Here is a 25,310-nt window from a genome sequence, read left to right as displayed (position 1 = left end):
TCACACACTAGGGCCAATTTAGTGTTGCCAATCAACCTATCCCCGGGTGCATGTTTTTGGAGGTGGGAGGAAGCCGGAGTACCCGGAGGGAACCCACGCAGTCACGGGGAGAACATGCAAACTCCACACAGAAAGATCCAGGCTCACTCAGGACTACTCAGGACCTTCGTATTGTGAGGCACATGCACTAACCCCTGTTCCACCGTGCTATTTGGCTTTATTCATTATTGACATATTTCTTGCTATTTTATGTTGTATCATTTTTTATGAGATTTCCAGTTCGTTTTTCTCATCCATTATTACACCCCGAACTTTGTTTTATTTTAACTTTTCAATGTCCGTCTATTTGAATTAGTGTTTGACTTTCTTTTCTGCTGCTACTGAATTGCATAATTTTAGTTGTTCCCCTAGAGCAGGGGTCGGCAACCTTTACCACTCAAAGAGCCATTTTGGCAAGTTTCACAAATTAAAGAAAGTAATGGGAGCCCCAAAAAAAAAAAAAAAATTTAAAATGAAAAACACCGCATACAAAGCTTAAACGCTTTGTGCTATGTTAACTAGGGGTCTCCGACACACGCACCGGCACGCACTTTAATGTGGAAATTTGATGTTAGTGCAGCCCGCGAGTTTTGAATGAATGTCGCTTGATAGCGTCATACTTGCCAACCCTCTCATTTTTCCCGGGAGACTCCCGAATATCAGAGCGTGATGACACTGCATTTGGCGCCCTCTACAGTCTGCCCTAACAGTGTACCTGCTCGACCACACGTAGAATGCAATTTCAGCTTGCTCACGTAAGTGACAGCAAGGCGTACTAACTCAGCAGCCACACATCTTACACTGACGGTACCAATACCCAGAATCCCATGCAGCCCTAACTCTTCCGCTCAACCAACGCACGGAGAGGGGGGGGGGGGGGGGGGGTTGATGTGTGGGGGGATTTGGTGGTAGCGGGGGTGTATAATGTAGACCGGAAGAGTTAGGGCTGCATGGGATTCTGGGTAGTTGTTGTGTTGTGTTTATGTTGTGTTACGGTGGGATGTTCTCCAGAAATGTGTTTTTCATTCTTTTTTGGTGTGGGTTCACAGTGTGGCGCATATTTGTAACGTAACAATGTTAAAGTTGTTTGATACGGCTACCGTCAGTGTAAGCTGTGTGGCTGATGAGTAAGTATGCTTTGCTGTCTCCTGTGTGTGCAAGTAATAACAACATGCAACATGTGGCTGGACTGGCACGCTGTATGTAAATGCTATAGAGGACAATTACTGCAGTGCAATTAGGGCACGCCCTTTATTTAGTAATTAGAGTGTAAATAGGATTATTTTTTCCCTGGGAGTAATCTATGAGGGACACTGAGATCCATAAATCTCCTGGGAAAATCGGGGGGGTCGGCATGTATGTAGCTGAGCCGCATCAGAGTGGTCAAGGAGCCGCATGCGGCTCCGGAGCCGCGGGTTGCCGACCCCTGCCCTAGAGCAGGGGTCGGCAACCCGCATATGCGGTCCTCTCCAAGGTTTCTCATAGTCATTCACATTGACGTCCCACTGGGGTGAGTTTTCCTTGCCCGTATGTGGGCTCTGTACCGAGGATGTCGTTGTGGCTTGTACAGCCCTTTGAGACACTTGTGATTTAGGGCTATATAAATAAACATTGATTGATTGATTGATTGATAGTTGAAATGTACAAGCTTTTCACAATTATCGCAGGTGGAGCAGCCCCTCGCTGCACAACAGGGCTTTTTTACATGACGAAAAACTAACGAGGAAGCGCCGCAAACACATCGCTTCAGCTCAAAGTTGGTAGCAGTCATGGCGCCCTGTAGTCACATGACTGCCTTTTGACCAATCATTGAGGAGATCGCCTGAAACCGAGTTGGCCATACTCTCTTTATACACGACTCTGGGAAAGTTGAGCCAACAGTGCCATGAAGTGGCTGAAATAATTCCTACACAGGCCTGACTTTGCCAGGTGGATGATCATAAATGTTATATTTAGCTGCGACATAATAGTTTTTAAGGTGCGATAAGAACGCCAAAAACTACCATGGATACCAGAGGGTTAGAACATAAAACTAGAAGCGATTCACACCATGGATGCGCCTCGCAAAAAAAACTTTTATAAAATGTTAAAAGAAGCTAAGCTCTGTACAAATACAAAATTCGACCCTAACTTTGACAATAAGCTTACGATGACGCTGGATTCTTGTGCGACTTTACTAGGCCTTAGTAAGGGAGTCTGACTTTAAGAGACTTACCTTTGACCCCGCCCAGTGCCAGACAGACTGGGGCACCCTTAAAGCTTCACTATGGGCGAGGGTAGCAGGCAGGTAGCATGGAGGCAGGGATGGATGAGGGTTGTGCGGGGAAAGTGGGCAAGGACGCAGACAAGGAAAGAATGAGGGATAGGTCGCTGATGGCGCAGACGATGGACACACACGGAGAGATGGCGGGGTCAGGCTGAGGCAGCTACTGGGTTTGACCTTTCGACATGGATGAGAGGAAGGGGGAAGAGGAGGAGGAGGAGAGTTCACAGACACTCGAGAGGCAGCATGCTGGGTCCAGATAGCGTCCGTCACCATCCTCACCGGAGAAGATGAGCTTCTCCTTCATGACGTTGAGGTCTCGGCTGGACCTCCTGACCGCGGCGCTCAGCATGATCTGCTCAGGGTTGTAGCTGCGCATGCCGCTGGTTCGATACCTGCGGGGGGAGGTGGGGTAATGTCAGCTCAGGAAACGGTGTCATCAGTAACTGCTGCTGCTCATCCTGCTCTCATGTTGTAGACCGGAGGGGACCACATGTTTTCACTGAGATATTCTTTACATTGTCATTTATTCAACGTGCAAAAATTCATCCAACATAACATGATTAACAAAATATTCAAACTTTTTTTCCTATTCGTTATTACTATCTTTATTGAATTAAATTGCTTTTTAGAATGCTTTAACATAAAAATGTACCAAACTTTGCAAGCACCGCAAATGTAACAAAAAACAAATTAATCTCGATAAGTGCACTCGTGAGTTTCAGTGAAGTCTGGCACAACATTCATTGTGACAATGAAGTTTTGTGTGACTCTAGAAGTATATTTGGTGGCTATTTTGACATATAAGACATCTTTTTTGTATGGATAGTTTATGAAAGATGAAAAAAAAGACAACAAAGTTAAAGCACACAATCACACTATTGGACACATTCTGCTTATTGTGAAAAATTAACCGCCTTTTTGAGGGTTTTGACATAGAAGCTTATCAAACCGCTAATGTAACAAAATCAAACTTCCATCCATCTTCTTCCGCTTATCCGAGGTCGGGTTGCGGGGGCAGCAGCCTAAGCAGGGAGGCCCAAACTTCCCTCTCCCCAGCCACTTGGTCCAGCTCCTGCCAGGGCCAGCCGGGAGACATAGTCTTCCCAACGTGTCCTGGGTCTTCCCCGTGGCCTCCTACCGGTCGGACGTGCCCAAAACACCTCCCTAGAGAGGCGTTCGGGTGGCATCCTGACCAGATGCCCAAACCACCTCATCTGGCTCCTCTCAATGTGGAGGAGCAGCGGCTTTAGTTTGAGCTCCCCCCGGATGACAGAGCTTCTCACTCTATCTCTAAGGGAGAGACCCGCCACCTGGTGGAGGAAGCTAATTTCGGCCGCTCGTACCCGTGATCTTGTCCTTTCGGTCATAACCCAAAGCTCATGACCATAGGTGAGGATGGGAACATAGATCGACCGGTAAATCGAGAGCTTTGCCTTCTTAATTTCCTCCCTCGCTGACGTCAGCACTTCCAATAAGTATAGCACAGAAAAAGCTTAACAAAAAGCCGTTAATCCCTGGAATTAGCACTTGTGTGTTACGGTGATGTTTCACACGGGCATCCTATAGTTTTGTGGGCCTTTATTAAAGAGCAAGTGCCTTTGTGCTTATTTTGACAAAAAATGGACAGATTAATTGTTAATTGTTTATGCACTTTGCAGAAAAAGCTCTACAAGTTAAATTACAAAACCCCACCATATATTATTATTGTGGCCTTGAGTTACGATGAGATCTCAGTGTACTAGTATTGCATGACTACATGTTTTGTGGCTATTCTGATGAAAATAGACAGATATTTTAATGAAATGGAAAAAAATAAGCACTGGTATGTAAACCCAACATTAACATGTGATTACAAATGTGAATTTTGATACAACAATGATTAAAAACCCTACATTCCTGATGGGAATAAATATTAGTAATAAGTACTGTATTTTACAGACTATAAGCCGCTACTTTATTCCCAACGCTTTGAACACTGCAGTTTATGCAACGGTGTGGCTAATTTATGGACTTTTCTTCGCTAACGGCCATAATGTTTTGTATTCAACAAATGGTTTTCAACACCGACAGAGACACCGAAAAGGCATGTTATGGTTTGTGCTAAGGCGCCATCTTTTGGACGAGTTCACTCACTGCAGGTGCTACGGCTTGAAAATGTACTTTCTGTTTCGTTCCTTGAACCGCAAGTATTCGTCCATAGCGTTTCTGCTCGAAATAATTCTTCATTCATCACTCCAAGTAACGCTTGTAAGTTTTACAATATAACTAAAATAATTCTTACTTACTAAACCGTCCTATGTGTGATGCCTGTAGGAGTGTTTTCATGCATATTTGTACATGCTGTCATAATGTAATCGAGCTAGCTTCGTTAGCATTACCGAATATGCTGACACGTTTACAAGAGTCTGTGTTAGCATTACTAACTGACAATGGGATTCTTTTGTATTGTTTCAGTTTCGTAAATTCACCAAAACATCACTGTGGAGTTATTACGTCTGTTTAGCTGATTGGAGAGCTAGCTTCCGCACCTAGTGGTTCCATGACAATGACTTTTGTTTTGTTTGATCAGCCGTTTTACTGCCGTGTTACAGGCACCGTTTGAAAATGATTATGGCATGTAAATAAACATTTACAAAATATATCGTACCGGTATATATCCGCGGCTTATAGTCCGGTGCGGCTAATATATGTAAACATATTTATTAAAATATGGTACTTTATGTGCTGTGTGAGTAAAACGACAGAAACAACAGTTAAAAACATACACAATAAATAGACATATGTATTCATGAGAAGAGCGCAGTTAAAGGGAAAAAAAGTGGTCAAAAGAAGGATGAGTTACATGAACAGAGGTTAAAGGAGAGGAGTGTTACCTGATCATGTGATAGCTGAGAGAAGATGCCAAAGTGCAGCAGCATGCAGTCAGGCAGGAGGTAGAGGTAGAGAGAGAGAGAGAGAGATAGGAAAAAGAAAGAGACAAAAAAGGAGGAGGGAGACAAGAGAGGTCAGTTTTAGAAGCCCGCAGTGGTAACCTATGAGGCGCGCAGGAATGCATAAATAAACCTAATCTGTCATCTGAAGAAGTCCACCAGGAGAAGGTTTAGATAAGGAACAATCCATGCTGTTTTGTGATAAAAACACCAAATATGACATTATCTATTTTTTTAAAAAATTGAACACAAATGGAATAAAAGTATTAAAAAATATATCGACTTTTAAATATGTACTATATATATATGTATATATATATTTGACTATTTTTTATATACAATTCAGTAAAAAAAAAGCCTGGGTTAAAATAATATATTCAAATGCAAAGACCATTAAATTAATGGTTTTGTAAAACCATATGTATCCCACCAGACATTTTATGCCTTTATTTTGGAATAAATGCAACATTTGAATAAAAGAAAGTGAGTCATTTTAGCTTTACCTAGTAGTGGCAAAGTTGGTCAAAGACATGTTCACTGAATCTATTGACAAATTTGTAAAAAAAACCCAAAACATATTATTTATTTGGTAATGTTGAGGTGTCAAGCACCATTTTTTAACACGTGAAATTGGGCGGACCAACATTGATACATCTACTGTATAATGGAGAACTATAACAGAAATGTTGCCCTAAGCATGAAAGAAGGATGTGCGTTAGTAACATTGGAAAGGAGTTAATAAGCGTTCATCAGCAATGTGAGTGAGACAGACAGACAAAATCCAACAAAAAAATAGAACTAAAAAAAAAAAGGTGAACTTACTTCTGTAATATAAATATTCCTACAACCACAACAAAGGAGATGAGGTCGGCACACACCCACATCAAGCAGTATTCATCAGCTCTCTAGAAGAAAAGAAAAACACATAATTCACCACAAGATGGCACTGCAGTGCCACAAGTACTCTGCAATGCACCACATGAAAAAGGATTTAACTTTCAACTTGACTCTTGCAAAATGAGGAATTACTGTAATGTTTTTTTTAAATGCACTATAACTTGGATTATACATTCACTCGAAAACATCTGCTGGCACGTTTGACTTTGCCAGATGCCGCAGCAGCCCGAACACAGCGGGACTTCTTGAGGTCACGAGTTCCCCCGTGCAGGCCTCCCATATGGCGACAAACAGTGCACCGCTCAGGCCCAATGATTACAAGAGACACAGTGAAGGTGCGGAAGGAGACAGCCTGGTTAATAAGCTATGGTGACATTCCTTGCGTTATTGTGCTGGGACTCAAAGCAGAAACAGCTTATTTAAGGAGGTCCTGCAATGTATAATGGGACACAATGCTTTTTGTGGCCCTAACAAGAGTTTGTTTGTGGCCCCATTTCTGTCTTTAATATTATTCTCTACAGCAGGGATGTTCAACTAAATTGTTTTGAGGGCCACATTTCCAGAAAGCTGTGGACCAGAGGGCCGAACATCTCCTTTTATTATTAGCCTTATTTTGTATAATCCGGAGAACCAGCTCTATTTGATTCTGGTCAATTTATTTTGTGAGAGTTACAGGAGAGCTCTGCTGTTTTTAAGGTACTTCTGAAAAAATTGGAGTCGAAGATCCTCTCCATGACAGCACTCTAATGTTTTTAAGAATCTGCTGCAAAAATGTGAGTCTCGCACTATTTTTTAAAATCTAAGCTCACGGGCCATCAGTTGAAAAGCCCAAATGATGAAAAAGAGAGGACCTAAGATAGAACCTTGAGGAACACCACTGGTACAGCTAAATAAGTTAAACAATTATTAATATTATTATTATTATTTTTTTTTTTAACGGACTGCATCTGAAGTAAACAAGCTACAGCAACACCTTAGTTACAGAAATCAAATTACAAATTAAAATGCCAAAAAGTAGAGGACTTAAAGTGGTGCCTTGAGGAATGCCTCAGTTATGTAAATGTAGTTTGCCCTCAGTGTTTTCGAGCAAGGTTAAACATTTAATGCAAGGATCTGCTACTGTGTTTACAGTGGTCCAAGTTCCTCTATACAACAACTCTGTTTTTAGGAATTTGTTGCCAAAATGTTTGTTTTGAACTTGACTCGGGGGCCAATATGGTGTCATTCCCAGGCTGGATTTGGCCCCCAGGTTTCCAGTTGAATAGCCCTGCTCTACGGCCTAGTGAGAAATGTAATGCCTATCTGCAAGTCGCGCTTCGAAGTTTGCAGTTTGTAAAGGTGACTATGTGGGTGTCATTTCAGGTCTGTTCTCTAAGTGTTCAAACCTTTATTTAAAAAGTTGTAAACAGTTATTTTATGCTCTAGCTATCAAAAATGTCACATTCATAATTAACAGTTTGTAAGTCACAAATGTATTTACCACGGCCTGACCTGGCACCAATTTACAGTGAATGGTACTGTACTACTCTTGGCGAAGAGAAGTAGGTACGGCTATGGGAGCCCGAGTGTGTGCATTAAAGACGTTCAAGTATGTTTTTAATTAGATATTGAAGGGGCCCTGTTGTGCAAAACCAACATTTCTTACCTACTGGCACCTGTTTCTGTGTATGCAATTTTAAATTTGCAATTATCTTAATAAGTTTTTGAAAGGACTAAAAGTTTAGCAGAGACAAAGTATAATCATATCTATGAAGCAATTCAGTCCATCAAAGTAGAATGAGCAAACCACTCCAGAGCATGACGACCACATTGATGATCAGCTACTGCAGTGACAGGTCGCTATAATCATATGCCCACCCCTAATGGTTGTAGCGCTAAACAACCGCATAGTGTTTATGCCAGGGGCTGGCCCTGCATGTGAGTCACAAATTCTGCCAATGCTGTGATTTGTGTGGTTGTGTATGTTAACATTTGTGATACTCCTGTCATTTGTCATCTGTTGACTTGCTGATCCTGGAGGACTAGGTAGTGTGTCCTTACCAAGAGCCAGATGGGGTAAGGCACCTTCTTGAGGACATGCGGCGCCTCTGACGACACAGAGGACACGCCGCTGCACCACAGCACAGAATAGAGCCAGGGCTTATTGACAGTGTAGAGGGTGAGGCTGATGTTTCTTTGTGAAAAGTCCCTGAAAAACATTTTCACTGTAATGTACTGTAAATCTAGTGCGTTAGTGACTGTGTGTACAATCCTACTCGATTTCCTGAGTGCTGGCCTGGTTGTATCTGAGCAGCAGCCTGCTGATGCCCGCCTCTCGGAGGCTTTGAGGACTTTGTTTCTCCACTGATGTCTGGATCAGACCAGGTGCAATCTGTCTCACCTGAGCCCTGTCTTCATCAGGAGTCCACAATACCTGCAAACACACAGATGAGGTCAGAGCAAAATCAAAACGACAAAAACTACAACATTAAAGTTAAGGTACTAAAGCAGTGATGTCTAAAGTGCGGCCCCCAGGTAATTTTTTAACAGCCTGCGGCACATTTAGAAAATACTATTACAAATACACTATGTTACAATTGTCCATTAGAGGGATGTCACGGTTATTGTGACCAAAATTATCAGGGTTATCATAATTATTGCAGTAATTTTAAATGTGCTCAAAATTTTCTAAAAATACTTTTACTGAAATCCTTTAAACCAAGTTTTAATTTTAAATGTGCTCACAATTTTCAAAAACTACTTATCGGTATACTGAAATCCTTTAAACCAAGTTTTATTTAAAAAACACAAACAGCACATTCAAATTGTATTTATGCACCTCAAGTAGAAAGTTGAATGTGCACATGAAAGGAACACAAGCATTAAAAACAAAGTAATATGGCAGAAAAAAAAGAATATTATAAATAAATCAAAAATATATGTGAACGTTTTGCAAGATGGCACCTTATGGACATAAGATGTAACTACACTTTTTGTTCATATAGATAGTGTTCATATATGAGCTCAAGTTTTATGGGCAAAATAAGTTAAGATTATTTTTTATCAATATTAAAATCCCGATTATTAATCATGATTATTCATTATGTTTAGTAAAACAGTGCTGGGGTGTGAACGCGACACCATCATGTAATTTGTAATCCATCCATCCATTTCCTACCGCTTGTCCCTTTCAGGGTCCCGGGGTGTGCTGGAGCTTGTATTATCTAATAAAAAGGCTCTAGATAAAGACAAATATTTGTGTTTTTGTTCATTAATAGTATCAGTGTGTCATCTTTTTTAATACATAATGCCTTTATCTTTATTTTTACATTTTCATAGAGAGAGGTATTTTTAAGTTATGTACACACATTTACATGTACTAATGTGTGTACATGTACATGCTGTATCGGGGTAGATCTATTAAGAGTTTAAGCAGAAATTTGTCGTATAGGCATTAATTATACACCATAAAACATTAACAAAATGTTGTGTCACATGAATGGTTATTAAAGTAAGTACTCTGTGGAGTGAAAAAACACAAGTAATGTAAAAAAATATGGTGTTTACTTTTTGATATCAATTTGAAACACAAAGCAGTTTGGCGAATGAAGATAGTCAATTGAACAAGCTTTGTTCTTCTCTAACAATCAAGTACTTTCAGTGAAAGTTTGGTCAACAAAAATAAAGGAGTGATACCTCTCACATCTAATACAGAATCTTTGTGCCTCACAGACAACTCAAACTGCGTTCAATTCGATGAAATGACAAAACATTTTAGCTAGTATTGATGTTATTTGAACACTGATAAAGTTAGCAGTTAAATTTAGGGGCGAGTGAGCATCCAATTAAACAAACTAAAGACTTTATAAACAAGTTGTGGCAACGTTCCCGACACACCGCTTGCTGCATAGTAACTCTCAGTCCCAGCAGCTAACGGAAGGACGCTAGTTGCACGTTCAAAATGAAACCGCAACATCAGATATTTTTCTCCTCCAACAGCATTGCACTCTTAAACACACACCGAGACTCCGCGGAAGTAGAAGCGATAGTGTAATTTTTACATTGTCATTGTTCAAATAATAATAATGAAGTGAACCAAAAGCAATGCTGTTATGAATTATTTACCTATTATAGGCTCCAATTACTTCACATTAAATATTGCATTTTGAAAAATGTTTTGAGGGAATATATTGCATATTTTCTTTTTTGCCATAAAAAAAATTGTTTTCATTGAAAAAAAAGAGGCATAAATCAAACAAAATAAAAATGTTACGGCAATAGATAGATCTGACATTGATCTATAGATATTGAAGTGTTACAAGTAAAAAAAATAAAAAAATGTATATGTGACTTATTTCTAACACTCTAATAATTGAGACGATTTAGTGTGATTTTTTTTTAACTGTCATTCCATCAAATAATAATAATGCAACAAAAGCAATGTTGTTATTAATTATTTCCCTATTCAAGGGTCCAATTACTTCACATCAAATATTCCACTTTGAAAAATGTTTTTGAGGAAAATATTGCATATTTTGTGTTTTTGCAATAAAAAACAGGGTCGGTCTTTGGGGGAAAAAACATTAAAAAAAACTTTATGGCAATGGCTGAAGTTGATCTATAGAAAAAAAAAAATATATATATACTACTTTTGGGTTTTGGGTCCTTTAGCGGTCAACACAATTGAGAGGAGCCTAAGGGTTAAAATATATATTGTTTGGGTTTAAACATTTTAAATATCAAAATGGCCCCACGCGTGCTTTCATTTTTCAGAGGAAAAAGTTTGTACACCCCTGTACTAAAGTGATATGATACCAACCAGACTTTGAGGAACCCTAGATTGCTGCGTGGCCTGCAGGGTGTCATTGATCCAGCTGTTGTAGCAGGGATGTCCCACAGGGGGTCTCCTGAGCCTGAACACCACACTGGTGTTATGGTAGGAGGCCAGCTTGAGAAGCTGCTCCAGGCTGCACACACTCTGGTTGGCAATCAGGTTCCTCTCGTGGGGGGACAGGGTTTGCACCGTCCAGAAGGGGTCGTCCTGCAGAATTGGAGCAAACAGTCTTTTTTAAAAATTTGTATTATTGTTACATGAGTATCCAAGCATGACTTTATCTCCGGCATCCTTAAACATGTACAGAAGGTTAAATGCAAAGCCGATTACGTGACATCACTTCTGTCCCACCTTGAGGAACCACTGTCCTGCGTTGAGCTGCTGCAGATCGGTCCAGTTGAAGAATGAGGCGTCTTGCATTGGTCTGTCAGGAAACATCTTCTCAACGTCAGTGGTCCTGCGCAGGCTGGAGTCGCGCATCAGGAACGGAACCCCGTCAACGCTTGTTTTAAGAAACAACATTGGGAATAGGTTTATTGGTCATTTGAGCGATTGGAAAGGAAATTGCAGCTCTCTTCAACCACGTGGTGATTAATTAACAAGTATATTGCACAACATTGTTGCAATAGTGGTAAAGAGCAAATTGCTCAATCAGCAATAATACTGCTGATGAATTAGTGTGACAATGCACGGGATTCAAACCAACATTTTACAGCGCATGCAGAGGCAGATGAAGCTGCTGGGTGCTTACCACTCATGATAATCACATACTACCATCTTGAGGTGTTACCAAAAACTACATAAGGAGGTTGCCTATAACCACTGCTGTGAATGCCAAAAGTCGAATGGTGTCACGACAACTTTTTCACTTCTGATACAAAACCGAATATTGGAGCCTTGAGTGTTGGCAGGTACCAAAATTATTCCAATACGATATCAGCAGGAATCATAGATCCAGCTATGATTTTTGTAGTGTCCAATGTTGTTTGATCAAGTAAAACTAGTTCAACAGAGGACAGTGGTAGGTATAAAAAATACTAAGTTCACGGCATAAAGTACATACTTTTACTATTTTGTCGCGTGGAAAGTTAGAAAAGGTGTGATTAAATACAATTACTAAGACAACAGTGGTGTACAGTATGTATGAAAACACTAACCTTATAACTAGAGATGTTCGATAACATCTAAAAATGTAATATCGGAAATTATTGGTATCGTTTTTTTTTTATTATCGATACTTTTATTTTTAAATTTAAATTTTTTATTTTTTTTAAATAAATCAACATAAAAAACACAAGATACACTTACAATTAGTGCACCAACCCAAAAAACCGCCCTCCCCCATTTACACGCATTCACACAAAAGGGTTGTTTCTTTCTGTTATTAATATTCTGGTTCCTACATTATATATCAATATATATAAATACAGTCTGCAAGGGATACAGTCCGTAAGCACACATGATTGTGCGTGCTGCTGGTCCACTAATAGTACTAACCTTTAACAGTTAATTTTACTCATTTTTATTAATTACTAGTTTCTATGTAACTGTTTTTATATTGTTTTACTTTATTTTTTATTGAAGAAAATGTTTTTAATTTATTTGTCTTAATTTATTTAATTATTTTTATTAAAATGGACCTTATCTTCACTATACCTGGTTGTCCATATTAGGCATAATAATGTGTTAATTCCAAGACTGTATGTATCGGTATCGGTTGATATTGGTATCGGTAATTAAGAGTTGGACAATATCGAAATAACGGATATCGGCAAAAAAGCCATTATCGGACATCCCTACTTATAACAGATATATGCTTTCGAAGTGAAGTGTAAATTTGTGTTTTCAGGAGATTTAATATATCAGAGCATGTACGGTAACCTGGTGGTTTGGGTACCTGATAGCTACGTCGGCCTCCAGCCCAGTGACATTCATTTGCAGAGCTCGCTGAAAGGACCACATGGTGTTCTCTGGAGCAAGCTGAAATCACCCCATAAAACAGAAAAATTCACACTCCTTGTCTCATTTCACCACATGTACTATCTCTAATGGTGAGTTCCTTTTACTCTTGTATCAATTCTTAGATAAGGTCGAAACTATTTAAAGTGCACTACGCATAATAAACGCAACATTATTAATATTGCTACTTCGGATAATTTCAACAAACAATCCTCAAAACAGCCCACTACCTATAATATGGGCTTTTTAAACATAAGATCATTATCTTCCAAAACGTTATTAGTTAATGAGGTCATTAGAGACAACAAACTTGACGTCATTGGTCTCGCCGAGACCTGGCTCAAACCAGACGATTTTTTTGCGCTAAATGAGGCATCTCCTCCTAACTATACCAATGCACATGTTGCCCGACCTCTTAAAAGGGGAGGGGGTGTCGCACTAATATACAATGAAAACTATAATTTTACACCTAACCTAAATAATAAATATAACTCGTTTGAGGTGCTCACTTTGAGGTTTGTCACACCGCTGCCTCTCCACCTGGCTGTTATCTACCGCCCCGCCGGGGCCCTATTTGGACTTCATCAGTGAATTCTCAGAGTTTGTTGCTGATCTAGTGACGCACGCCGACAATATAATCATAATGGGGGACTTTAATATCCATATGAATACCCAATCGGACCCTCCATGCGTGGCGCTCCAGACTATAATTGATAGCTGTGGTCTTCCGCAAATAATAAATGAACCCACGCATCGCAACGGTAATACGATAGATCTAGTGCTTGTCAGGGGTGTCACCACCTCTAAAGTTACGATATTCCCGTACACTAAAGTAATGTCCGATCATTACCTTATAAAATTCGAAGTTCTGACTCATTGTCAACAAACTAATAATAATAATAATAACTACTATAGCAGCCGCAACATTAATGCTGCCACAACGACGACTCTTACTGACCTACTGCCTTCGGTAATGGCACCATTCCCAAATTATGTGGGCTCTATTGATAACCTCACTAACAACTTTAACGACGCCCTGCGCGACACCATTGATAGTGTAGCACCGCTAAAGCTAAAAAGGGCCCCTAAAAGGCGTACCCCATGGTTTACAGAATAAACTAAAGCCCAGAAATTATCATGTAGAAAGCTGGAACGCAAATGGCGTGCGACTAAACTTGAGGTTTTCCATCAAGCATGGTGTGATAGTTTAATAACTTATAAACGCATGCTTACCTCAGCTAAAGCTAAATATTACTCAAATCTCATCCACCTCAACAAAAATGATCCTAAATTTTTGTTTAGTACAGTAGCATCGCTAACCCAACAAGGGACTCCTCCCAGTAGCTCCACCCACTCAGCAGATGACTTTATGAATTTCTTTAATAAGAAAATTGAAGTCATTAGAAAAGAGATTAAAGACAATGCATCTCAGCTACAACTGGGTTCTATTAACACAGATACGACTGTATATACGACGGACACTGCCCTCCAAAATAGTTTCTCTCTCTTTGATGAAATAACATTGGAGGAATTGTCAAAATGTGTAAATGGGACAAAACAAACAACATGTTTACTTGACCCAATTACTGGGAAACTTATCAAGGAGCTTTTTGTATTATTAGGTCCATCAGTGTTAAATATTATAAACTTATCACTTTCCTCTGGCATTCAAAAAAGCGGTTATTCATCCTCTACTCAAAAGACCTAACCTCGATCCTGATCTCTTGGTAAACTACCGGCCGGTGTCCCACCTTCCGTTTATCTCGAAAATCCTCGAAAAAATTGTCGCACAGCAGCTAGATGAACATTTAGCGTCTAACAATCTCTGTGAACCTTTTCAATCCGGTTTCAGGGCAAATCACTCTACGGAGACAGCCCTCGCAAAAATGACTAATGATCTATTGCTAACGATGGATTCTGATGCGTCATCTATGTTGCTGCTTCTTGATCTTAGCGCCACTTTCGATACTGTTGATCATAATATTTTATTAGAGCGTATCAAAACGCGTATTGGGATGACAGACTCAGCCTTGTCTTGGTTTAACTCTTATCTTACTGACAGGATGCAGTGTGTCTCCCATAACAATGTGATCTCGGACTATGTTAAGGTAACGTGCGGAGTTCCCCAGGGTTCGGTTCTTGGCCCTGCACTCTTTAGTATTTACATGCTGCCGCTAGGTGACATCATACGCAAATACGGTGTTAGCTTTCACTGTTATGCTGATGACACTCAACTCTACATGCCCCTAAAGCTGACCAACACGCCGGATTGTAGTCAGCTGGAGGCGTGTCTTAATGAAATTAAACAATGGATGTCCGCTAACTTTTTGCAACTCAACGCTAAGAAAACGGAAATGCTGATTATCGGTCCTGCTCAACACCGACATCTATTTAATAATACCACCTTAACATTTGACAACCAAACAATTAAACAAGGCGACTCGGTAAAGAATCTGGGTATTATCTTCGACCCAACTCTCTCGTTTGAGTCACACATTAAGAGTGTTACTAAAACGGCCTTCTTTCATCTCCGTAATATCGCTAAAATTTGTTCCATTTTGTCCACAAGCGATGCTGAGATCATTATCCATGCGTTCGTTACATCTCGTCTCGATTACTGTAACGTTTTATTTTCGGGCCTCCCTATGTCTAGCATTAAAAGATTACAGATGGTACAAAATGCGGCTGCTAGACTTTTGACAAAAACAAGACAGTTTGATCATATTACGCCTATACTGGCTCACTTGCACTGGCTTCCTGTGCACCTAAGATGCGACTTTAAGGTTTTACTACTTACGTATAAAATACTACACGGTCAAGCTCCTGCCTATCTTGCCGATTGTATTGTACCATATGTCCCGGCAAGAAATCTGCGTTCAAAGAACTATGGCTTATTAGTGATTCTCAGAGCCCAAAAAAAGTCTGCGGGCTATAGAGCGTTTTCTATTCGGGCTCCAATACTATGGAATGCCCTCCCGGTAAAAGTTAGAGATGCTACCTCAGTAGAAGCATTTAAGTCTCATCTTAAAACTCATTTGTATACTCTAGCCTTTAAATAGACTCCCTTTTTAGACCAGTTGATCTGCCGTTTCTTTTCTTTTCTTTTCTACTCTGCTCCCAACCCGGGGTGGACCGCTAGCCTGTCCATCGGATGGGGACATCTCTACGCTGCTGACCCGTCTCCGCTCGGGATGGTTCCTGCTGGCCCCACTATGGACTGGACTTTCGCTGATGTGTTGGACTTTCACAATATTATGTCAGACCCACTCGACATCCATTGCTTTCGGTCTCCCCTAGAGGGGGGGGGGTTACCCACATATGTGGTCCTCTCCAAGGTTTCTCATAGTCATTCACATTGACGTCCCACTGGGGTGAGTTTTCCTTGCCCGTATGTGGGCTCTGTACCGAGGATGTCGTTGTGGCTTGTACAGCCCTTTGAGACACTTGTGATTTAGGGCTATATAAATAAACATTGATTGATTGATTGATTGATTGATTGTAATAGTCTCGATAACATCAACTATTGGATTACAAATTAACTCGGTTAGGATTAATAGGACCCAGCAGGTTAAACATCACTTGCAAGACAATAATAACTCTCCTATGGATAACACAGCCTGCGAGCGGGAAAAAAACAAGAAGAACATGTTATGATCAATACTGTGACCTCGTGGAGGCCAGTCATGTGATGTGTGCTTTCTCAGAGGGACTTTCACAGTCACACACGCTCTCCCAATTTTAGATTCCACTGTGAGGATCGATCGCTTTACACAAATAACCGCAAATGGCAGGGTGAGTGTTTTTGTGTGTGTGCGTGAACATGCCGGCTCGCTTTTCCCATCAGAGTGTTGCGTAACAGAGCGGGATATTGAGCCAAGTGCATAAATCCAACTTCAGCTCACTTAAAAAGCTATAAAACTAACTGTTTAGACAGGCATCATACTTGCAGCGTGGCACTTCACCATGCCCAAATGATTAGATAGTACTTTATATACTAGAGTTGATTTACTCCTATTTACTGCATTGCGGAAACCAATTGACCGTAAAGTTGTAAATCTGAAAGAGAACTGAAATGTTTTCATTTAGAGCTTCCTTTGGCGCAACAGCCTCAGGGAGTATAGAAAAACTGCACTGATGAAGTCTTTTGCTGATAACACACAAATCAACGTCAGAGAAGTACAAGTATGTGGTTTTCCCGCACTTGGGAACTCACCATAGGGACCCCCTGGTGGCCAATAACATCAGGGCGAGGCCTAAGGTTGCTAGGGTCCATAATGCAAGGGGAGGTGATGTACAGCGGCACCACGTAGAGGCCCAGTAACATGCCAAGATACAGCAGCATGACCACCACCTGGAACGCTGCGGGACAGCACACATTTGACCGTCAACGGGGAACCTTCAGTATAGATGTGAAATTAAAAATACTACAAGTTTTTAAAGCAATACCAGCCTACCCTGGGGGCCACAATGTTGCACTACCATGCCATAGTTGCACTGAGTCTACTGGAATCCCCACTATTAGTTGGCATAGCGTCAAATTCAACTCCAACAGATCTAACTAAAACATCCGGTCTTACTTGCTTGCATTAGCTTATAGCTGAAGATCAATAAAACTTTGTTTTTTCAACCGTGGGAAAGAAGTAAGTAGGAAGGACAGTGCTGGGAAGGAGAAGTGGATGATATTCATTGAATTAAAAAAATGAAATGATCAAAAACATAACCAAGCATGGATTGTTATCACTGCTAGTCCGCACCATACTGAAGCAGAATGAATCTAACGCCAGCCAAGAATGTTAGAATATCTTAACGGTGGACATTTATCCATGAAAATATGGAGAAGCTGTTGATGGTGGGTGTGCCAAAAAACAGCTGCAAGGAAATACCGTAGAAGTCCAGGTAAATTCTGTACATTATTATTACATTACTTCATAAAAATGACTGTAGTTGTTAGTAGTACATTTTAATCTGTTGTATTGTATGTATACAATATTATCTCAAAGTTTGTTTTTCTTTTTAGAAGGCATGTTACATGTTAAAATGGTGCTGTTTGGGAGGGGCAAGCACCAATTAAATAGTTTCAATTCATTTTAATTGGAGACGTTGATTTGAGATACAAGTGATTTGAGTTAAGCGCGCCGTCACAAAACCAATTAAGCTGGTAAATTGAGGTACTACTCTTTACAAAAACGCCATATAGCAAGGTGTGACATTAAAGAGAATGAGGAATTTTGCGTATTAGAAATGAATATAATTATCATTGAAGCAAGAAACAAAGTTAACCTTTTATCTTCCAAAATGTTTTTGCTAATAACTTTTCCCGGAAAATTATGTTAGAGTGGCAACTTATAAAGAGGCGAATCTGAAATTGCATTGCTAGCCTATTATAGTTTAAAGTACCAGTAGAGTGGAAAAACAAGTTGACTTCATATATCTAATTGTTTTTCATTGTATCAATAAACCTTATCCAATTGTATTTACAATCCGCAAAAAATACAAAAAAGCTGTCTAAACATCACAAAATACCACAAATTCAGTCAGCCAATTTGAATATTCCGCTCCGAATACCTTCGGCTATTTCCGTAGATTGACGTCACTGGAAGAACGCTTATCAGATCAGTCATACTGGAAATGCGCAAAAATTATAAAGAGGTGTAGAAAGAGATGTGCTGTCTATCATTCACAATCCCTATATAAGACACTAACACGTTTTTCTTTTTTTATGCATTCCAAGTCGTAAATAACTATATAAATAAAAAGACAGCTAACAATGGAGTCTATGGGGGCTCTCGATTTTGCCCACAAAACTAGTGGTTTGAGTGTTCGCCCTGAGATCGGTAGGTTGTGAGTTCAAACCTCGGCCGAGTCATACCAAAGACTATAAAAAATGGGACCCATTACCTCTCTGCTTGGCACTCAGCATCAAGGGTTGGAATTGGGGGTTAAATCACCAAAAATTATTCCCGGGCTGCTCACTGCTCCCCTCACCTCCCAGGGGGTGATCAAGGGTGATGGGTCAAATGCAGAGAATAATTTCGCTACACTTAGTGTGTGGGACAATCATTGGTACTTTAACTTTAACAAAACTGTATAATATCCATTCAAAACCTGCAAACAATACTCTATTTACATCTCGTGGTCTGAAAAATAATAATATAATAGTAATGTTGTTATTATAAGCGCTAACATGTACAAAGTCCTTTTAGCATTGATAACCGAGAGCTAACTGTAGTTTATGCTGCACTGGACTCAAGGAGAGACTTTAATGTAAATATTAAATGAAACTAAAAATGGCAGTAATGCAACATATAAGGACACAAACTGCAGTAAAACTTAACGAGAAGAAGGAGAAGAAGCTTATGCAGCACTGCAGCAGCGAGCCGGCAATTTATTGTTTGCTGCAGTTTCTGCTACTGCTGCATCGCGTCTCGGCTCGTCAAAAGTTATTGTAGATTACAAATCAAGCCTCTTGTCTGAATAATAGGAGGATTTAGCCACGAATCTCGAAGAATCTAGAAGATGGATACAAACACTACAACAGAAGACACAGCAAATGTTTTTAACCCTTCTTGTGGATTAAAATTAATTCTTCATCTAAACGTGAACATATGGACATCCAATCAGTCGTCATCCCAGTGAGAGCAGACATTGTACAGAAAGCCAATGTTTTTATTATGTTTGTAGTTTGTATTTCTTATTTTGCACTTAGCAATACTGCCAAGTATTGTAGTACTGCTATGATCCAGCTGGATCTATTTAGCAGAACTTTTTAAACCTGTAGCTCACCCTCATTATAATCAGGATCAACAATATAAAGTTCTGAACCATCATTTGTCCCAAAGTAGTCGTTATTGGCTCTCAAAGTGTGCATGATTTGTACTGTTGTTGGTAGGGGAGGGATCTGCGGTTCTTACCGCTACGTCACACGATCAGAGGACTGGCTAACTCTATCTCTCAAAATGGCTCAAGAATCTCAGAGAGATAGATACAATTTTGATCATATCTATTTACTCCCAAACTTTGGAAGTCTTTAGGTGTCATAAATCATATATATATATGATAATAGCTTCAATATAGAGGCAACTTGCTTTTCCACTCTACTGGTACTTTAAGTAGCATCGGGCCTGCACTACTGATTCTGAAGGCCCTGTGCAGATTACACTGTCAGGGCAACAAAGGAGCTGAAATTTAATTGGACAAAACAAAAAATCCAACATACCAAAACTGGAAACAGTGCAGCCAACAGACACGCTACGAAATGAAGATAAACTGTTGAAAAAAGGAAAAAATACTACAATTTAAGTAAATGTAGTTCAGTGCGTCTGATAGGGTTTCTTTTAGCGTTGAGCAATGGCACCTGTGAGTGAGAGGATTGTATTTGATTCAAGGTCAACTGTGTGTGTAATGGGAGAACGTCAAAGTGTGCAAGGAGATACGCAATTTACGAGAGTCCTTTCTATCTCATCAATCACATGTATTGCTTTAAAACGAAGATAAAGTGACTCCTAAATATGTTTTGCGCTCACATGAGGGTAAATATTCCCAGGCCAGCAATGTCTACAAAGTTTATGGGTGTGACTTGTAAGGAAATGACTAAATTGCATGTGTAACATAACATTCTGTTTGAAGTTGCAACCATCATGTGAACACACACTAAGAGATACTTGGATTCCTGTGGGTCAGTGCGAATCCATTCTGTCTGACATGAGCCTGAAGGAATGCTCGTTAGCTGCGCCTGCACGTTGAGTGCAGGTCTTGGCCTCTGTCGACACAGCGCTAATCATTTCACACCCTTCCAGTGTGTGTCAGTCACATCGAATGAGAGAGACTTACACGTTTTTTCTGCACGGGCCACCTGTCCGGCCACGATCCAAGACAGAGCTGTGAACGCAGCGACAGCGCCGATGTGCAGGAACGGCCCTGTGGCCTGGAGGAGAGAATGGGGAGGATGGATGAGGACACCCAACAAGGCAGAGACCGAGATTAAGACGTTTTAGTGGAATTATACAGTAGACTTGACAACACTTCTGGGAGATAATAGCTATAATTTGCAGAGGCATTTCCTTTTCAAACGGAACAGTTTGAGTTGAATTGCACATTACACATTCCTGTGCTGCAATAGTTTCAAGGGCATACTAATTACAGGACTGTCAGGAGTTAACACACAGCTGCAAAGTCACTCCCATACCCCATCATCTGGTTCAAGTACACATTCAAATCATATACAAATTTGCAAAATGATTTGGAGTGCATGAGAGAGTGCAAAATCTTTGACCACGTTGTAATTTATTAACATGCATATTGCACAACACAGCAACATAACCAATGTTGTAATAGCAGCAAGGAACAAAATGCAGCATTCATGGTACTGATGAGTTCATTGGAAACAGTACGACAAGTGTAACATGCGTTAGTTTCACTCCAACAGCAGAGTAGTGCTACCAATGTCTTGAAGCGCATGGAGAGGTGGATAAAACCTGATACAATACAGTGGTACCTCAACTTAAGAGTGTTTTGAGATAAGAGCGGTTAACTGTTATGCTTTAAGTTGCAAGCAAAAATTAGCGATACAAGCATCCCCGCCATTTGTTGGTGAAGCAAATGTCACAGTGAACCATATGAACCAGATGAGACCATAACATCCTGGTCTCACTTGCTAGCATTAGTTTATAGCTAGAGATGGACATAACTTTGTTTTCCAAGCATGACAGGGAAGAGAGTTAGTGTGAAGGACAGTGCTGAGAAGAAGGGGATGATATTCATTGAAATAAAGAAATAACTCATCAAAAACATGACTGAGGATGTCTTCGACTTGGTGAAGGAGTTTGAGCATATCTATACCATATTGAAACAGAATGAGTTAAACGCCAGCGAAGGATGTTAAAAAAAAATCTGAACAGTGGACATATAGCCATGAAAATATGGAGAAGCTGCTGATGGTGTGTTTGATGGAGAAGCAGCTGGAAAGAGATACTGTAGAAGTCCACTTTCCAAGGTAAATTATTTACATTATTGTTACATTACTTTATAAAACTACTGTACTTGTTAGTAGTATATTATATTGTATGGCTTCTCAAACGATATTATTTAAAATACATGTTTTTATTTTTTAAAGGCATATTACATGTTAAACTTAGGGTGTTTGGGGGAGGAGGGATTTCAATTAATTTCAATGGGTGACGTTTTCAGATGCAAGTGTTTTGAGTTAGAGCTCCGTCACAGAATCAATTACACTTTTAAGTTGAGGTATCTACTGAAGTTCAAATGCAGTTGCTGCCAATTATGTGGTGTTTATAAAAGACTACATCATCAATCAATCAAAGTCTATTTATATAGCCCCTAATAAGTGTCTCAAAAGGTTTCACAAACTCACGGCATCCCCTGATCTAAACCTATCAGGGGACTGGCACTAATTAGAGTTTATTTGCTTTTGCAGACCGTGCACCTGGCAATTTTAGGAGACTCGAATAGAGGCGTTACCTGGCGCATTTACCATATATGCATTTTAAAAGGGACCTATGAGGATTTTAATCAACATTCAAAACACTTCATTGTGGTCTAGATAATATGTCAAGTATAAAAAGAGTATGGCCAACTTGGTTTTAGGCGATCTCCTCAATGATTGGTCAAAAGGCACACACTTGACTACAGAGCGCCATGACTGCTACTAACTTTGAGCTGATGCTATGTGTTTGCGGTGCTTCCTTGTTAGTTTTTCGCCGTGTAAAAATGCCCTGTTGTGCAGCATGGGGCTGCTTCACCCTAATTGTGGAAAGCTTTTACATCGCTTTCTCCACAACCCGGAAAGAAGACAAGTATGGGAAATGAAGGTTTGCCATCAACACTGGAGAGTAACCGATTACAGCATCTTTGTGCGAGGAAAACACACAACATGTCTGTGTTATGTTCAGGACAGAACACAAAGAAGCTAATACAAATAATACCAGAAGAAATGAATACCTGTAAGAGATGGTTTGACAAAAACAGACTATCTTTGAATCTCAATAAAACTAAAACTAAAATGATTTGATTCGGTAGCAGCAGAAGAATCAACCACAAATACAAACAGACGGACATTGAATGAGTACAAGAAACCAAATTCTGGGTGTAAAAAAAGACGAAAAATGAATTGGAAATCTCATAATAAATATAAAACAAAATGGCAAGAAATACGTCAATAATGAATAAAGCAAAATATGTTATGGACCAAAAATCACTCCATATTCTCTACTGTTCGGCAAAATTACCATATCTGAGTTATTGTGCAGAAATATGGGAGAATAAATACAAAAGTATACTTATTCACTTAGCATGTTACAAAAAAGAAAGATCAGTACATAATGAGTGATGCATACAGTGATTACAAATACATTGGAGGCAGACACCACAGTTGACATACTTCACACAAAAGTCACAATTTCTCCGTGATTGTTGGTCCAAAGCTAATGAAGATTTTGGCAAAAGGAGTTATTTTTTGGTCGTTCTGTGTGTTTTTTTACGTTTATTGCGCCGTCGGGGGCGTGTTAGAGTGCCTGCTGGTCACAAAACATGGCAGGGATGTAGCAGCCGAGTACATCAAATAAGGCTGCATAATTATACTTTCACAAAATAAAAACATGTTTTATTGTAAGTTTATGAGCTGAAGTATGTTTAAAACTATATATAGATGTATTATTTTGGTTTATTTTGTCAGAAAAACTAACGTCAAAATGACAGGAGTTTTTGGTAGCAGTCATGGCGCCTGTTTAGTTGGCCATACTCTCTTTATACACAACTCTGATATGTATTGGATACACTTTGGTGTAAATTTTGCTCCAAGATGTTGGTTCTTGGAGGCGTTTACAGATTGCAACCAAAACCACACCCCACCCTCTCCAAAACTATCTTCTGAAAATGTACTCTGTTTAAATGTGTATATTGAAGTCGTCATCACAATATTTTTCCAAGACACGGTCCAAAATAAACTTCATAAACATTATACGGATTCACCTAGTCACACCATCAGGTAAACCTGCACACTCGCCAATCGATTCAAAGAGTGCATAAAAAAAGCTGTTTTTAGCAGCATTTATGTCACTGCATGGCGCATGTCGGTGTTATTATGCGCATGCCACGATTAAATGAAAATAATATTTTATCCTACCTTATCTTATGTTTCCTCATAGCCTGAAGCAGCTCCTCCCCCTCTGGCTGACAGCTTGACTTAATTTCCAAATAAGTACGTCCACCTCGCTGTGACCTCACAACGTAGCCAGACTGCAAAACCTCGCCAACAGAGGCATCCAAAACTGTGTGCAAGCTCACGCCAAAATACATGAACCTTATGATGTGATGCGTTGACATTGTTTAACACGAGCACCCAACATTGTAACATTTACAATTATTAACACTCATCATAGGTCCCCTTTAAAGTATCAGAGTTTGAGGCTAAAGTTTAAACTATTAAATTTGTTTTTGCATAGCTGACCTGCAAGGAGATGGGGATGATGTCCCACTCGTGCTGCCAGGTTTGATTGATGGATATCACCCCGACAACGGTTGTTAGCAGAGCCGCGGTGACTCCTATCTGTGTGGACAGGAGGAGAGCGAGAGAATGAATCAAGCCATCACTATGGACCACACATCTATCACAATGTAACCCAGAGTGGCTTGTGGCCCTTTCACGGCATCCCCAAACATTGTTTGTTCTCCACACCCACATCGGGCTCTCTGATGACATTCACTGTTACAAAGTGACCTCCCCGTGACACGGAGGCGCAAATTGCAAGTTGAAGATGAGATCAGCCATCCGTGAATGAGCGTTTACACCAAGTGACACATACACAGATACACAGTATGAGGCAGAAGACCATTTGTAGGGTTTCTCCCAGCACTAACACATTAAAAAGCGAAACAGTAAACCCGTTACCTTGTGAAGCCAATGCAAATTCAGCTGTTGGCCTAATGCAACGTGGCAAAGTGCTAAAATCTGCGAGAGGAAACACACAAATATGTCAAACTGTAGTTGCTGTGGGGAAATGCAGAAGATGAAAAGGAATATTTGTGGGCGGCACGAACCATTAAAAAGGCTATGTAGGTGAAGCCAGCAGCGGTCGTGGCCATGATTGGAACGGTGCCATCACTCCACTCGCCAGCGCGGTTGTAGAGGAACCTGCAGCAACGAGACATTTTATAACAGTTGACATATTGAGCGCTCGCCCACATTTCATCCATAACAACAACTGGAGGAAAGCCCTGGGAAATAATATTGCTGCCTAGATTACATTTTGCCCCTCAATCCCAACTGTGAATTTACGCATTTGCAGCAAGTTGTGGTTGAGAACGAGAAGTGGAAGTTGAAGTTATTCATATGTGGCTTTCAGGCAGACTATCAAGTCATATGGGTATTAATGCTTTATTATTACAATAA

At 40.1% G+C, this 25,310-nt stretch overlaps 1 protein-coding gene across 7 annotated transcripts in view; it reads right to left on the bottom strand.

Moving 5' to 3' along the window:
* gdpd5b (glycerophosphodiester phosphodiesterase domain containing 5b) overlaps positions 1 to 25,310 on the bottom strand; it is a 79,320-nt gene that overhangs the window by 3,157 nt on the left and 50,853 nt on the right. For 2 of the 7 annotated variants that reach the window (XR_009827417.1, XR_009827416.1), the window contains exons 4-16: positions 24,959 to 25,052; positions 24,810 to 24,869; positions 24,369 to 24,467; positions 20,735 to 20,828; positions 17,118 to 17,263; positions 12,843 to 12,925; positions 11,297 to 11,447; positions 10,931 to 11,152; positions 8,388 to 8,545; positions 8,173 to 8,320; positions 6,058 to 6,140; positions 5,179 to 5,193; positions 2,255 to 2,697 (exon numbers count right to left, since the gene is read on the bottom strand). Coding sequence is in view for 2 of the 7 variants with exons in the window: in XM_062060010.1 (XP_061915994.1) it covers positions 2,585 to 2,697; positions 5,179 to 5,193; positions 6,058 to 6,140; positions 8,173 to 8,320; positions 8,388 to 8,545; positions 10,931 to 11,152; positions 11,297 to 11,447; positions 12,843 to 12,925; positions 17,118 to 17,263; positions 20,735 to 20,828; positions 24,369 to 24,467; positions 24,810 to 24,869; positions 24,959 to 25,052 (1,466 nt within the window). In the remaining 5 variants the exon portion in view is untranslated. The remainder of the gene's footprint in view (positions 1 to 2,254; positions 2,698 to 5,178; positions 5,194 to 6,057; positions 6,141 to 8,172; positions 8,321 to 8,387; positions 8,546 to 10,930; positions 11,153 to 11,296; positions 11,448 to 12,842; positions 12,926 to 17,117; positions 17,264 to 20,734; positions 20,829 to 24,368; positions 24,468 to 24,809; positions 24,870 to 24,958; positions 25,053 to 25,310) is intronic. The other 5 variants (XR_009827419.1, XR_009827420.1, XM_062060010.1 and 2 more) reach the window with 5 other exon arrangements.

Source organism: Entelurus aequoreus, linkage group LG10, assembly GCF_033978785.1.
Source record: "Entelurus aequoreus isolate RoL-2023_Sb linkage group LG10, RoL_Eaeq_v1.1, whole genome shotgun sequence".
Lineage (NCBI taxonomy): Eukaryota > Metazoa > Chordata > Actinopteri > Syngnathiformes > Syngnathidae > Entelurus > Entelurus aequoreus.
This window is presented reverse-complemented; position numbering and strand designations above follow the sequence as displayed.